Here is a 16,448-nt window from a genome sequence, read left to right on the forward strand (position 1 = left end):
TAGTCAATGGAAATTCCATTGACTACTCAACTAGTAAATTACTCATTAATGAGTATCATTAAGCTGGGCATTAGGAAAAATGTCCTAACTGTCAGGGTGGTTAAACACTAGAATAAATTGCCTAGGGAGGTTGTGGAATCTCCATCACTGGAGATATTCAAGAGCAGGTTAGACAGACATCAATCAGGGATGATATAGACCATGCTTGGTCCTGCCATAAGGGCAGGGGACTGGACTTGATGATCTCTCGAGTTCTCTTCCAGTTCTAGTGTTCTATGATTCTATGAAATATAAGTAAAAGAATGTCACTGTTTAAAGTTACCAACTATGCCATGGGACAATATTCACCGAATAGGATGAATTATATAAAAGTTTAGTTGCTGTCTAGTATAAATGACTCATAGTTACCTAATACTTATGAAATTAAAATTCTAAAACTAAATTGACTTTAAATGTATGCCTGCAATTGCAATATGATTTTAATAGGCCAGTCACTGAATTTTGAATGCAAAATTTACTGTTTACAAATTGAGACCTAACTTGTAATTTAGACAAAACTTTCATTTGAATTAATTAATACTCATTCAATCTAAAAGTTGCACAGCTATTTTTGAAAAGTCTGCCACCTTAATCACATGGGAAGAATAATTTGATTCTAAAGAGGCACTGTTGAGTGAATATAGTGTCTCATACATATTCAAAGTACCATTCCTGACTCTGAAATTCCTCTCTTAATTGTCACCACTCCTTCCATTTGGCATACCAGTACAGCCTACCAGATGCCGAAACCCACGTTTAGATCCACAGCCATACCCCTACCGCAACATTATGAAAAGATGACAAGGTGAGCTTCTTTAGGAGGAAGCTCCAGGGATAAGTATACGTGGGATGCTGAGTAAGGGTAGAAGCATGTAACAACAGTACAGAAGCAATGTTGCACTAGACTGTAGAGTAGGGAAATCGGGATTGTCTCAATAATCTGGCTAGGTCTGAAGGAAAAAGAAATATGAAAGAAAAGCCTGCGAATGGTCATAAGAACGGTCATACTGAGATAGGCAAAAGATCCATCTAGCCCCATATCCTGCCTTCCAACAGTGGCCAATGCCAGGGACTCCAGAGGGAATGATCAGAACAGGTAACCATTAAGTGATCTATTCCTTGTTACTCGTTCCCAAATATCCCCTAAAGAAAATCTTGAAGCAAGCAACTTCGTCATGTTGGATCTCCATGAGGCACTGAATGGCCATTCTAGACATAAGGACATGTCATATAGTATCGGTGGGTGGGAGGGGAGACCATCACAATGGGATTTAAGATACTCCCAAACCCAAGTTGTTTAAAGTGACCTTCTTAGGATTTGCTAAGTAATGGGGATGAAACTTCATCATAGCAATTATTGGTCACGCTCTCCAGGAGACTTTTCTACTGAGAGGAAGGAGGGAAATGAAGAATGATACTTTTTTTTTCCCTTCCTAGGTTGTGATCGTGTTTGAAAAGAATCATTCATGAAGATGTATAGGAAAGAGGGTCTGAGAAAGACACAGTATCTCCTCTCCCTTCTAGGATGACCCTTATGTAAATGTTGATCCTCCTAGAGGTTCTCTTTCTGGTTTTATTCAGAGATTCCACACAAATCCATTGCTGGGGAGAGAAGCACGAAAGACAAAATAGACCCGCTGCTGAAAATTGCAGGGAGGAGGCAAACCATTGTACTTTAAGGTCTTCTTCCTTTCCTTTATCTGTGATAAATTTCCCTGTGCCTTACCTGGCTACATCTAGACTGCAAGCTTCTTTCCGAATAAGCTTTTCGGGAAGATATCTTCCGGAAAAGCTTATTTCAAAAGATAGTGTCCACACAACAAAAGCGCAATGAAATTTTGAAAGATAATGTCCACCCTGATTGGATGCTATCTTGCATTTAAGGCCACCCAGAACCAGTTCAGGCAGGGCATTAGGTCCAGCAGTTGCTTCTGGGTGCTGTTGCCAAAGGCTCTCTCAGATGTGTGTTTAAAGGGGCCCCCCTGGACAGCCATTTCTCAGCTTCTGCTGCTTGCTTGCCTACCTCTCCAAAGGGCAACAAAGCATTTGCAATGCATGCTCTGGTTTCCCAGCTTTTGGACACCACAGCACACTCTTTGCCATTGAGATGGAGCTGCCTCTGGGCATGTGATGGCCCCACACTGTCATGCTGCAGTTTCTGCAGTACATTGTGCAGGCTGCCTTCATGGTACTGCAGGAGCTTGACACCGAGCAAGGCCCTTACAACCACACCATATAGTGGAGAAAAGGTTCCGGAGGCTGGACACCAGTTCCGACTGGGGGGGGAGGTGACATCGGCTGGTGATGGAGCGGTGGGACGACCAGCAGTGCCTCCAAAACTTCCGCATGAGGATGGCCACTTTCATGGAGCTGTGTGCCTGCCTTGCCCCTGCCCTCCAACAACAGGACACCCAGATGCAACCCGCCATCCCCCTGGAGAAGTGGGTCACCATCGCTGACAACTACCAGTCTGCGGGCAACCAGTTCGGCATTGTAAAGTCCACCATCAGGGCCCTCTCAGGGAGATAAGGCTGCAGTCCCAGGAGGCAGGGGGAGGAGTACTAGAAAGGGGGACCGTAGGGAAAGGGGGGTTGGGGTGGTGAACCTGGGAGTGGGGAAGTTCTGCAGTCCCACCCCCACCTAGCCCTGTGGGTAGGCAGCTACATAAGGGGTGGTTCCTGGGGTGATTCTCTGCTTTGTGTCTTTGTCTCCTTCTACAGGTGATGAGGGCCACCCACTCCGTCCTGCTGTGCAGGGTCATCCACCTGGGAGACCTGGTCCCTATCCATTGCCGGATTTGCAGCCCTGGGCTTCCCCGACTGCGGGGGAGCCATAGATGGAACCCACATCCCCATCCAGACCCCAAAACATCAAGCCACCCAGTACATCAACAGGAAGGGCTATTTTTCGATGGCCCTGCAGGCCCTTGTCGACCACTGCGGACAGTTTACAGACATTTTTGTTGGTTGGTGAGGGGTGGCACATCTTCAGAAACTCCAGCCTATATCAGAAGCTGGAGGCTGGCGCTTTCTTCCCCCAGCATGACTTCAGGGTCAGGGGAATGCGGCCTACCCCCTCATGACATGGCTTATGAAGCCCTACACTGGTCACCTGGACCTGAGCAGGAACCGTTTCAATGCCCGCCTGAGCAGGGCATGCATCCAGGTCAAATGCGCCTTCGGACACTTGAAGGCGAGGTTCAGGTGCCTCCTGACCCACCTCAATGTGGGAAAGCACAACATCCTCCAGGTGATCTTGGCCTGTTGAGTTCTACACAACATTGTAGAAAGCAAGGGGGAGGCCTTTCTTCCAGGGCAGGGGGCAGAGGCCTGCTGGGAGGGACGGGTCTCTGAGCAGCCGTGCACAGCTGCCATCTGCCAGGCCCATCAACTTGGGATGCGCATCCGGAAGACCCTGAGGGAGAGTTCCTCTCAAGAACCCCAGTAACTCTCCCCAGGGCCTCCCCACAAGGGGCCTGTGCCTTGCCTCCCTATGCCTTTCCCACAACAACCCCTCCCTTCCCTGTACACTCAATAAATACAAAGGTTTGTGTTAAACCAATATCTCTGTATTTTTTATAATAAAAGAAACTGAGGAGGGGGCTTGGAACCTGGATAGGGGGAGGGAAGAGGAGGGCTCAGCTGGAGCTGGGAGTGGCACGTGGTGCGGCTGGAAGTTCAACCTTGGGTCTGGAGAACTTGGCGACCTTGGGAGTGGAGGGCAGGGACAACAGTGGGGCAGGCGGGGTGGGGGAGGGACTGGAGCAGGGTCAGGCATAGCAGGGGGAGAGGGGTCAGGCATGGCAAGGGGCAGGGACAGGAACAGGGACAGAAGCCGGGTATGCCATCATCTCCTGGATGGTGGCACACATGTTGCAGCCCTTTTGCACCAGCTTGGTCCATATTTGGGCCCACCATTGGGAATCATACAGGACCTTCTGGCCAAGGTTTGCTCCATGTCCCAGAGGACGTCCACATGCTCCCTCATGAGGTCCTCCTGGACCCTCTGGCACTAGTGACTCCCCTGGAGTGGGGCAGCTGGCTTGCCTGCTGGTGATCGCCCCTCAGTCATGGCTAGTCAGGCTGTGGAGAATAAAGAGGGAGAGGTGGTCAGTCATCCATGCAGACACTGTCCCTAAGGCCTTGCTCTCCTCTGTGAGCTGCGCATAACAGTCCTTGGGCCAGAGGACAGTAATGTCCAGGGAGCAAGGCCATGCGTGGCCTGGACAGTGGGCCCTGCCTCACAGGGGACCATGCTTCCCGTCCCTGCCCATCCCACGGACTAGCAAGTAAGGGAAGAGTCTGGCCACACTGGGATCCCACTGGCAGGACAGGGGCCTGGAATAACCTGGCCTTCCATTGGGGCTGCATACACACCTGCGCCTGACAGGACTGTTCCCGGGAGCGGGTGGTGAATCGAGAGGGCAGGCACGCCTGTGTGTGGCACTCCTCAGTCTGTGTATGGGCATGCATGCGCCCTTGTCCCAAGCCTGCTTCCAGCAGTGGCTGGTGGTGGGAGGGCATCTCCCCCAGGGGTCAGAAGTGGGTCTGGCCTCCGCAGATTCTGTGAGCAGGAGCCCTGGGGTGCTCCGGAGCTGCCCCGTGAGGCTGCGTGGGGCAGACTGGCATTGTACGTGCATTCACATGAACGGACTGCAGCACAATGGCCAGGCTGACAAGGCTTAGTGATGACTGCACCCAAGCCCCTCAGCACCCACCACTCCCGCCCTGTGTGTGAGAAAAACTAAGAGCACTCACCTGATGATCCCTCCCCAGCCTCGGAGGATGCCTGGGAGAGATCCAGGCCGCAGGGTACTAGCTCCAGGCTGAGTGTGATGGTGCTGACCATCTCTTCCTCCTCTGGCCGGGAATCGCCAGCCCCGAGTCCATGACAAGGGGAGGGGAAGGGGCTGCACTGCCCCCCAGGATGCGGTGGAGCTCATTGTAATAGGGGCTGGAGTGGCCTTCTGCCCGGGAGCGAGAGCTGCGCGCCCTGGCATACCCTTGCCAGAGCTCTTTTACCTTGCTTCTGACTTGATCCAGAGTCTTGGGGTGCTGGCCCCTCATGGGCAGGACCTCATCCATCTGGCTGTAGATGTCCACATTCCTTCTTCTAGAGTGGAGATCCTGCAGGGTTTCCTTCTAACTCCAGACCTCCAGGAGGGCCAGGATCTCTGCTCCAGACCATGACGACACACACCTTTTGGTGCCCTTGGCAGGCTCCTGGGAGCCCTTGGCAGGCTCCTGGGAGCCCTGGGCATGCTCCCTGGGAGGGCCAGTAGACTCTCAAACCTGAGGCTGGGCTGTGGGTCCAGAGAAGTGTGGCACTGTGAGCCTCGCAGTGAGGTGCAGGTTCCAGGTCTGGCTTCCTGCTACAAGCCTCATTTCGGGTGCCCGCGGCTTTAAGAGCTGCCAGGAGACAGGAACTATAGAGTTGTGATGAGTGTAGATGGAGTGGCTAGCAAGGCACCTCTGTTTTTTCCTCGAGGTCTCTTTTTTCGACAGAACTCCCTCTACTGTGTCTACACATGTCTTTTTCCAAAAAAGCTTTTTCAGAAAAGGCATTCTTCCTTGTAGAAAAAGGTTTACCGCTGTCAGAAAAACCCATCCGTTCTTTTGGCTTTTTGTCGAAAGAAAGCAATTGCAGTGTGGATGCAAGTATTGTTTTTCCGGTATAACGTCCATTATTCCGGAAAAACGCTTCAGTGTAGATGAACCCCATGTTCTAGATTGTGCAGAGCTTTGCTGAGGTGTGGAAGAAAGCTAGTTCCTCAGTAGCAAGGTGCACGCTACATCTGCTGCCAGCTATTCAGCAGAATGCACAGGGAAAACAGCTTGCATGCTAGGAAGACAAGGAACTCCACACTGTCTGTCCCCGGTAGGAATGATGGCCTCCCCAGCTGAGTCATGCTGGCGGCAAGCACATCATGGAGATAAAACTTCCATTCTTTGACAATTTAGTTCCCCCCCCCCCATTATTGATGCTTCCCTTTCTGAGCTTCTAACATATCTTGAATGCAACGTGGCTCTTAAGTTTTATTTCCACCAAAACCATCACAGCATCAGTGTTTTCAGTATAGCTCTCAGAAAGGGGTTCCTTAATGAACTTTTGCTCTTTCTGTTACCCCTCAAACAGCTATTGAGCCAGAATGAGAAAATAATTCTATTTTTTAAAAGTGATATTTTAACAATTTTAAAGCCAGTCAAATTTCAGGCATAAACAACCACTTTTTAATAGAGGGGTTTTTGTTTGTTTGTTTACTCTCCATAAACACTATTAAGGTTTTTGCTCTCTATGGCCAAATGTTTATTTTTAAAAATTGCCACAATTTCAACTGAGTTATACAACTTGTAAGGTAAACTTCTCAAGCGAGTTAAAAAAACTGGAAACAAAATTAAATGCTGGATGGATGGCTAGAAGGTCTTACCCCAGATCCAGAAGGCACCATTCTGATAATCTACTCTGAATTTCTGTGATGGAAGGATATTCTCTTCCTCTGACAGTCTGAATCTTTTTTATTTTTACCCACTTACCTGTTGTTATGAAAGGGCAAGAAAGCTACCCAATCTACTTTTGAATAAAGTGATTTTAGGAATAAACAATAATTAATATTAAGTATCAAAAGCATGCTGACAGTTTTAAAGAAAACAAGACTGCTTACCTGTAATACAAATTTCTGATCTATGTACTTTTTGGCAATGCTAGGCTGGAATTCTTGGCTTTCCAAAAAACGTATGAAAAATTCATATACAAGCTGCAAAAAACAAAACACACAGATTTTGTTCCTTTTTTATTTGTAAAAAGTTTCACAGCTTTTTCCTCCTAATGCACTAGAAAAGAAAATGTCTGTTTCAAAAGATCTTATGGATTTTTTAAATTTACTGAGGTGCTACCTTACAGCTAGAATTAATTACATGAGCATAACATGTTAATCTTGCTCATTAGACCCTAAAAGTCAGACGAATTTCATCTTGATTCCCACTAAGAACAGGCCATGTCATCTTGTAATGCTTTGTTCACTGGCTTGTACAGCTTTCTGGAGTAACTGACAAGCACATTTTCACTATCCTCTAGAATCCTGAAGTGATACAAAATAAGGCCTTTATGATTTCAAGAGGGTATGGAAACATTTCATTGTAATTAGAAACTGTTCACTGTCCGGACTGAAACACTGCAGACTAATGCAGAATGGAATTTAATGAGGAATCTCCAACTCACTGAGAATTAGCCCCTGAGCTAGAGATGCTTGCTCTCACAGAAGTCCATCTCTGCCTATATAATTCAGGAGGGACTGTGACCTACCAGACCAATTCAGATAATATATAAAATGCATGTAACAAGGCCAAAGGAAAGTGCAACATATATTATCTAGCTCTCTTAGGAAGGCAGCTATGACCTGCCAGTAGACAGATGAGTTGTTGGCTGCTGTCAATTTGTCCCATCACATTTTTTTCTAGGAGACCAAAGATTTTAAAAATTTGCTCCCTTCCAGTTTTTGCATGGATACATATTGGTGTTGAGAGAAAAGGCAAGCTAAAAATAAATTTAAAAAGGAATGTAACGCTTTTCCATGCAAACTCTCCTATAACAAGATGACACTGTGGCTGCTTTGCCTTAATGAGCAGCAATTATTTTTTGTAAATGCTTCTAAAAAGAAACATGGGGGTGTCAGGAGGACACAAGGAAGGAAAAATGCAAGAACTCTGTATAATTCTCCTTCATCCTCATGAATAGCAACAAAGGCTCACATGTGCTTCTTCTGCATAGTAGCAATTTTCTCATAGCTCAGCAGAGCAAAAGTGACCAGGATGACTAGTCATTCCACTCCTGATGAATCTGCTAAGAAGTACTGTGTACAAGATCAGCACTAAGAGATGCAATTCTCTACAAGCATTTTTTTGTAATGCAGTGATGGAAAATGTCACTCTTAGTCCTGAGCTGAATTTAAGTCCCTGGCTTAATCAGGAAAGCACTGAACACATTATGAAGTGCTCTTCTATCTTGGTAAGTGTTCTAGCTGTAGTAAACAGCCGTGTTAAGAAGATATCACAATTGTGTCTATTGCTAGATCTTATGAACCAATTCAAATCCAATGTATATTAAAAGATGGTGTAGGAAAACATCACACACATCAAGCAGTGATACAGATTTGTTCTCAGAAGTAGTTATTACATATAAATACCTGTAAATGTGGCCAGGATGCTTCAAGGGTGGGCTCATCTTCTTCTGGATCAAATTCATTGCTGTCACTAGGTGGGAGAGTTCTAAATATATTGCAAGATACCTAAAAAACAAAAGAAAAGAAAATTAAGGGCTGCTTCTGAAATAGTATAGTTATTTCCAGACACAGAATTCTGTATCAACTCTGTTTAGGTATAGAATCATAGAATACTAGGACTGGAAGAGACCTCGAGACGTCATCGAGTCCAGTCCCCTGCCCTCATGGCAGGACCAAATACTGTCTAGACCATCCCTGATAGACATTTATCTAATCTATTCTTAAATATCTCCAGAGATGGAGATCCCACAACCACCCTGGGCAATTTATTTCAGTGTTTGACCACCCTGACAGTTAGGAACTTTTTCCTAGTGTCCAACCTAAAGCTCCCTTGCTGCAGTTTAAGCCCATTGCTTCTTGTTCTATCCTCAGAGGCCAAGATGAACACGTTTTCTCCCTTCTCTTTATTGCACCCTTTTTAGATACCTGAAAACTGCTACCATGTCCCCCCTCAATCTTCTCTTTTCTAAACTAAACAAACCCAATTCTTTCAGCCTTCCTTCATAAGTCATGTTCTCTAGACCTTTAATAATTCTTGTTGCTCTTCTCTGGACCCTCTCCAATTTCTCCACATCCTTCTTGAAATGCGGTGCCCAGAACTGGACACAATACTCCAAATGAGGCCTAACCAGAGCAGAGTAGAGCGGAAGAATGACTTCTCGTGTCTTGCTCACAACACACCTGTTAATGCATCCCAGAATCATGTTTGCTTTTTTTGCAACAGCGTCACACTGCTGACATTCAACTTGTGGTCCATTATAACCCCTAGATACCTTTCTGCCGTACTCCCTCCTAGACAGTCGCTTTCCATACTGTATGTGTGAAACTGATTGTTCCTTCCTAAGTGGAGCACTTTGCATTTGTCTTTATTAAACTTCATCCTGTTTACCTCAGACCATTTCTCCAATTTGTCCAGATCATTTTGAATTATGACCCTATCCTCCAGATTAGTCACAACCCCTCCCAGCTTGGTATCATCTGCAAACTTAATAAGCTTAATATACTATAGGTATGTCAGAATGGCAGCAATTCTTTTGCTTAACTCGTATTAGAAATTGTGCAGTACTAAGTAACCACATAAACTTGTTGCCTGCCACGATCTTCTCTTCCTAAAAAAAACGTATCCCTTCTTCACAATGGTGTTCCAAGAGCACCTCACGGGCTGCCATATCAATTATTGCCTCTGTTTTTCCTTTGAAGAGATCTCCTAACTCCCAGGTGAGCAAAAGTCAAACAGAGGGCACTAATCTTAAAGGACTAGGGAATGAGTATTTAGAATCAATAGGAATGCACTATAAGCAGGTGTGAAAACATGAGGTTATGTATATAACCTTATTATTTTCCTTCACTTAAAGAGATTATTAGTGGGACATGCCAGGGAGTCTCACCTGTCAGTATCTGGAATAGTTTTAGTGTCTCTGGACAGTTAGTACTAAGTTTTAGATTTGGCACAAACTGGGAGCAATAAATATTATTTGCTTTTCATTTATATATTTTATATAATGGATGTTTTGTTGTACTTAATCCTATTACAGCTGCTTTGCTGAGACTGCCTGCCTTACTGAAATTCATACTAGTACTGAAAAGATTCCCAGTTGAAATGAATGCTTTTCTGGATTAATTGCACTGTTGAATGTGGTGTATAGCTTTGTATAGTATCTAGGATGAATTCCAGGTTTAATCCTTTTCTTTGGTGTTCATCCCAAACCTAAATAAGTTATGAAATAGGTGAAAACAGCAGCATGCTATGTCATTTACAGACTGGAACAGGACTCCTACTGGTCCCTTGGAAGGATTCACGTAGTTTGGATAAACTAAGCATGTTTAAGCGGTAATGTTGAAGGTTTTGAGATATGCAGTGAATTTTTCTTCAATGTTCTTGTCTCCATATCTAGCTTTTTACACTTGTAATTCAGCGACCTGTGATAAATCAGAAGGCAGTTTCAAAAGTATATCTGCAAGCTATATTTTCAGCATATTGGTAATGTAACATTCAGTGTTATTTCAATATCAAAAGCCGAAAAACAATCAATATGGTGTTAAATGGGGCATGAGCTACACTTAAATTTGAAAATTATAAGAGATAATAGTAAAATATTTAACTACTGGAAAAGAAGGTAAAAAAAAAGGAAAGAAAGCAGGAAGGCCGGACTGGTGCCACAGTGAGGGATGTTCACTGTAAACAGGACACGAAGAAAAAAGGATAATTAACAACTGAGGGAGAAGGATTAATTAAGAAATCAGTGAGTGAAAGTGTGGAACAGAGAAACGGGTGGGTTTATGTTTGGACTTTCTTCTTTTCACCACAAGAGGGTGTGTTTTGCTATAGTAATAGTGAAGCACACCGACTTTTACTGAAGCTTTTATGGTATACACAAATCTCTGCTTGCAGTCATATGGCATTCAACATTGACAGACGTGGCTGTAAGTAGTGTACATCCTGTTATAGGATTGTAGATGTTGGATTCAAGGTACCATAAGTGTATACTTGATAAGTGGTTACTAGCATTTACCACAAGTCATTCTCCATATGAGTTTTTGGAATTTTGGAGGGTTTGTTTGGGGAGCACATAGGGACTACTGTTTTTTAAGTCCAATGTGGTACAGTTCACTTTCCAGATCCTCCATCACATACTTTCCAGTCTCATCTGGATCATAAATCAAATAGACACTCCAGGTAAGCAGAAAGACCTGTATTGTGTAGTCCTGCCCTCCTCTTATGACAGGCCTGGGCAAAATACCTCTGTGGGCCACTGGATCTGGCCTGCAGACGAAGCAGGGAGCCTCACGCAGACTCCCCTGCTTGATCTACTCCCCGCACACTGCTGGGCCATTTGTGTTTCATTTGTGCACTGATCTCCCCCCCCCCCCCCAGCACAATCCTATTGGCTGGTTTCTGGCCAATGGGAGCTGTCTGTTCCAAGAACAGGCAGCAAGTTAAGCACCACGCCCCATAGACTCTAATTCACAAAGCACATGGCCCTGCAGGCTGAGCAGGGGCGGGGCAGGCTTCTTCCTGAGAAATGTGCTGGGCTGCTAGCTGGGAGTCTCACATCTAAGTCTCCTGGCCAGAGCCTGCCTCTGGCACCCCAGCCCCTCCCTCCCCCCCTCCACATAAGCCAAACCTTCTGCTCCCCTACAGAGCCCATAAACCCTTCCAGACCCTGCACCCCAGTCCACTGCACCAGATCACAATCGCCTCCTGCTCTAGGTCACAACCCAAACCCCTGCACTGTAATTTCCTGCCCTAGGTCGCAACCTAAACCCCTGCACACCCTCCTGCACTCCAGTCCCCTGCCCTAAGTCACAACCCAAAACCCTGAAACCCCTCCTGCACTCCAGTCCTCTGTCCTAGGTCACAACCCAAACCCCTGCACCTCAATCCCCTGTCCTAGGTCACAACCCCCCTCTTGCCCTAGGTCACAACGCAAAACCCTGCACCCCAATCTGTGCCACAGAACTGCCTCCTTCACCCAAACACCCTCCCAGACTTCACTGGCTCTCCTGCACCCAAATCCCTTACCCCAACCAAGCTCCCTTCTACACCCAACCTCCTTCCCAGACCATGCACCTCCTCCGTTAATATCACGTAAGAGTGCAGCCCTCAACCACTTTCCAAAACCTTGGAGTGGCCCCCCCATCAAAAATTATTGCCTACCCTGTCTTAGGAAGATATTTTTCCTCTCTCTCTCAACTAGTGTGGTCCTTAATATGTGTCATTTTTTAAACCAATTAATAACACATTTGTGATCAAAATATACTGGTCCAACTAGTGTAACTCCACTGATTTCAATGAATGGGATGAAGTCATCTCATTATTTTAGTCAACATAGTAAACTAATGGTAGAAAGAAGAATAGCAAAACAGGTTACTGTTGAGTCCAATTTCTCTGAAGTGAATGTTAAGGAATACTTAGTCTCATGTTTATGAGAGTGCTTCCTAGCTTCCCAACAAGGCCCTACCCTGGGGTCTGTGGGGATGGATTCTCCTGCATCAGTCACACTTTGCAGCAGGAAGAGCATTCCTGGCTGAATCAAGCGGATGTGTGGCAGTTAAGTTTCACCAGTCTGGGCCCAACTGGGGCCTCATTGCCTTCTCCATAAGGTATTTACAGAGATAAAAGTTTCTGCCCTTCTCAGGTATAGCTGGGGAACAAGATCAGCATATATTTGCTGTAATGAATGCTCCCCCAAGGCAGTAAAGGCATCACTGAGTCAATGAATGAAAAGGAGCATTGTCAGGAAGCAGAGTTTGAAGGCCAGGGTACTGGGCACACAGTCTAGTGTCCTCCACCCCCAGAGACTAATACTAAAAGTATTAGAATAGTTAAAAATGCTAAACTAGGAAAACTGTTAGCTATTTACAACTACATTGATTATAGTTTGTAGGACAAAATCAAAGCTTCAGACACTCTAGGTTCCAACCTAGAACAGGTGGAGTTGAGAACGAACTGAAAAGATGATCAGTTTGTACCACCCTAACCCATTGGTCAGAAATACAAGATAAAGTAGGCTGCATGCATGGACTAATGGACATTACTTTCATATTCCCTGGCTCAGGCGCATGATACACATGTATAACTCATAGAAGAATACAACAGGGACCACAACTCAAACAAGTTTTGATCTGTTTTTCTAGTTTGTTTACTTCACCCATTTAACAGCTTCACATAGCCAGTTTCATCATCTCTCCTGTATAAATTGGTAGGAAACCTCAAAGGCAGATAAAGTAGCTGAAATTACCGATAATTCTTTGAAAACAACTTGATTTGAAACTGAGGATGCATTTTTAACAAGTATTGAGTGATTGGTATCCAACTCATCAGTTTTCTGTCGATAATATTTAAAACAAATAAAATGAATGAAAGGGTTATGTTGTGTGTGAATACATTTTTTCTTTCATTTTCTTACTTTTATTAACAATACCACCTGACAATCCTCACAAGGAAATTTAAAAATACTTCTTTAAATTCATACTCTATATCTATATCTCATAAATGTCATGCGTAACTTTGTAATGAAAGCTGTGTGTGGACTTCCATCAGAAATCCACATTTACGTTCAGAGGACCCTAGCTCTGTGATAAAATCTTATTCCTGAAAGAAAACTTGGCACATAAAGCCAAGTCCAAGGAGAAAACAGTTTTCAAACTAGATTTCAAGGAATTCTGTGTGATTTAAAAATACTCTATATACTCTTGTAATTTAAGCACTGCAATCTTTCAGGCAATGATTTTGGCATGACGATATTTCTTAACTCATCACATACTTCCTAAAATGATATTAAGATGCATACTGTAGAAAAAAACATGTCACTATACGTTACCAGAAAATTGTAGTTTTATTTATTTAAACTTGTTATTGTGCAAATCTAATCTGATTCCCCCTCCCCCGCCAAAAATACAAAGAAAATAAGAAAATAAGTTTTTTTTTTAAATGTTAATACCAAAGAGGAACAGATGTGCAGTACACTGCTGATTCAACCACCAGCCTTTAAATATGGAAATGTTTAAAAGTGGATCTACATTTTGAGGCCAGGGTCTACTACTAATCATAAGCACAGTTAATGAAAATGAAGAAATTCACAGGTATGATAAGTCTGCCTGCCAGCACCTACACCTAAAAAACATTCCTCAACTGCTGCTTTGTATGGCCTCATTTGCCATGGGTTTGGAGGTTAGCTTCAACTAGGATTACCTTTATTTACCACCTCTCTCACACTTCTGTTACATTTGCTGAACCAGGTTCTGATCTCCTTTCAGTGAGTATTCACCCAGAGTGAAGTCAACAGAATCATTTCAGATTTACACCAAGGGAACAAACCAGCATCTGGCTTTCTGGGTGTTCTGTTTAGTAAGCAATTATTTCTCTGGTGTAAATAACTATACACATCAGATTTCTGCTATTCCTGTGCTGTTCAGCAGTCTTTTAGCCAGGGCTACCAAAATAGTCCTGATTTGAGTTTAATTTTGCCTATATATGTTAATTTTTCATTGGATTTAATCTGTAATGTTAGAAAAGTTTAAGAAGATACCTAGTGCACTATAGACTCAGGCAGTAAATTAATATTTTGCTGTAGAAGTCACATATCACAATACATTTTCACTACCCAGTTAATAAAATGTTGTGTGTTAGCTATCCCGAGTTAAAGAATAAAAACTACAGCAATTTTTTTTGGAGGGGTGGGGGGTTACAATTTGCAGTGGGAAGACTGAGCACCTACCACAGAAATTAATTCAAGATCTTAAATTTAACTAAAAAATTTCCCATCAATGTGCCTTTTCAAATAGAAACAGTTTTTCAATCCACATGCTAGCCTTCTGAAAACATAAAAAGCTCTGCTGTAAGTACACTGTAGGAGACTGCATAGATAATACAAACATTTATTTTATTCAACTAACAGTGCTTAATCAACCAGCAAAATCACCATCATTATTTTATTCTCAGTTTGCAAATTTTGCTCAGCTCATGGCCAAATTATTTCAGATTAAGTGCTATATTATTTTGACTATTATTTCAGATTAAGTGCTGTATTATAACTGACATTTTCTTTGCATACATTGTGTTTTAAGTGGTGAGGACCTTTGTCCTCAGCACAGCTGAATTCTAAAAGATGTAAAATGCTCATTATGTGATAAACCAAAAACTCCCAGGAAAATGGGCTTTATGTAACACACTCTGAATAAATCCTCCTAACTCCTTCCATTAGCACAAATGCCAGTTATCTAGAGCAAGTGATGATACTGATGATCCACATGATAGCCTCCACTTGCCAGGTGACCACTAACAAGACTTTTTTTTCCTCCCAATACAAATTCCAAAAGTGTAGCAGAGCTTTAAAATTTAAAACAAGCAAAACAGACTGGGTTTTTTTTTTTTTTTAAAAAAAAAAAAAAAAAGAATAGACACACTCATAAATCAGGGGGAAAGGAGGTGTACACAAATACTTGAGAGAGTACATATCAGAATACAGAACCACATCATTAAGTTTTAAATACCATGAACTGCATGAGTTGCAAGAAGTGGATCCATGAGTAACCTATGCTGATTATCCCAAATGAGGGCCTATGAAACATTTTACCATACCACAACATATATTCTACCAAAAAAAATTAGAAACATTTTCAAGAGTATAAAATTCTTTTAAAACATAATGGATATTGCTTTATCTATACAGCCAGGATGTTTTAGTATTGTAAGTCAAGGTTTTACAAGCAGAGAAAAATTACAACTAATGCATTTTAGAAAACACTAAAAATGACCTAAAAAGCTTTTCCATATATAATGTTACAATTTTAAAGTTACCCACATCCAGATAATCAGGACTAGAAGCAAGTGGCAAGCACCTTAGCCACTAATCCTCTATACAACTACTAGCATTTCAAACCTTCAGTTCAAACAGATACCTTTTTATCCACTCCATTAAAAAAAAATCAGACTTAACATTGTTTCCTTCCCTCCCTCCCCACATACACACCCAACATTATACTGGCTCAAAGGCCAGAATGGCCAATATTCATTTCTGGGTGTGTAGCTCACAACTCAAAACTGCTAGAAATGAGCGCTGGACATCACAGAGAATATTCCAAAGAGCATTTATGTTTAGTTTTGGGTAGATCTTAAGACAGGCATGTGCAAACTTTTTGTCCTAAGGGCCACCCACATCTCAGTATGGAAATTGTATGGAAGGCCATGAATGCTCACAAAATTGAGGATTGGGTTGCAGCAGGGGGTGAGGGCAAGATGGAGCTGAAGGGCTTCTGGGGTGGGGCCAGAAATGAGGAGTTCAGGGTGTAGAACGGTGCCCTGGGCTCAAGCTGCGGGTTTGGAGGATGGGAAGGGGCTCTTAGCTGGGACAGGGAGTTGGGATTCGAGGGGGGGGTGGAGGATGAGGGCTCCAGCTGGGGATATAGACTCTGCGGTGGGGCTGAGGATGAGGACTTTGAGGAGCAGGAGAGTAGACCAGACTGAAATTATTTGCTATCTGTTAAGGGTGATGCGGACTGGTTAACCTTTCCCATCCGTAGGATGACGCTCATGAGTGCAGGTTCTGAATGGGGCTTAGCTGAAGCCCCTCCAGGAAGCGTTGGCCCATCCCCACTCTGGCTTCCTGCCGAGGCAGAGCTAAGCAGT

The 16,448-nt window shown here is 43.8% G+C and overlaps 1 protein-coding gene across 8 annotated transcripts in view; it reads right to left on the reverse strand.

Moving 5' to 3' along the window:
- PPP2R5E (protein phosphatase 2 regulatory subunit B'epsilon) overlaps positions 1-16,448 on the reverse strand; it is a 231,084-nt gene that overhangs the window by 32,848 nt on the left and 181,788 nt on the right. For all 8 annotated transcript variants that reach the window (XM_075926375.1, XM_075926377.1, XM_075926376.1 and 5 more), the window contains 2 exons: positions 8,222-8,323; positions 6,701-6,793 (listed from right to left, as the gene is read on the reverse strand). In XM_075926375.1, coding sequence (XP_075782490.1) covers positions 6,701-6,793; positions 8,222-8,323 — 195 coding nt within the window. The remainder of the gene's footprint in view (positions 1-6,700; positions 6,794-8,221; positions 8,324-16,448) is intronic.

Source organism: Pelodiscus sinensis, chromosome 4 (genome assembly GCF_049634645.1).
Source record: "Pelodiscus sinensis isolate JC-2024 chromosome 4, ASM4963464v1, whole genome shotgun sequence".
NCBI lineage: Eukaryota > Metazoa > Chordata > Testudines > Trionychidae > Pelodiscus > Pelodiscus sinensis.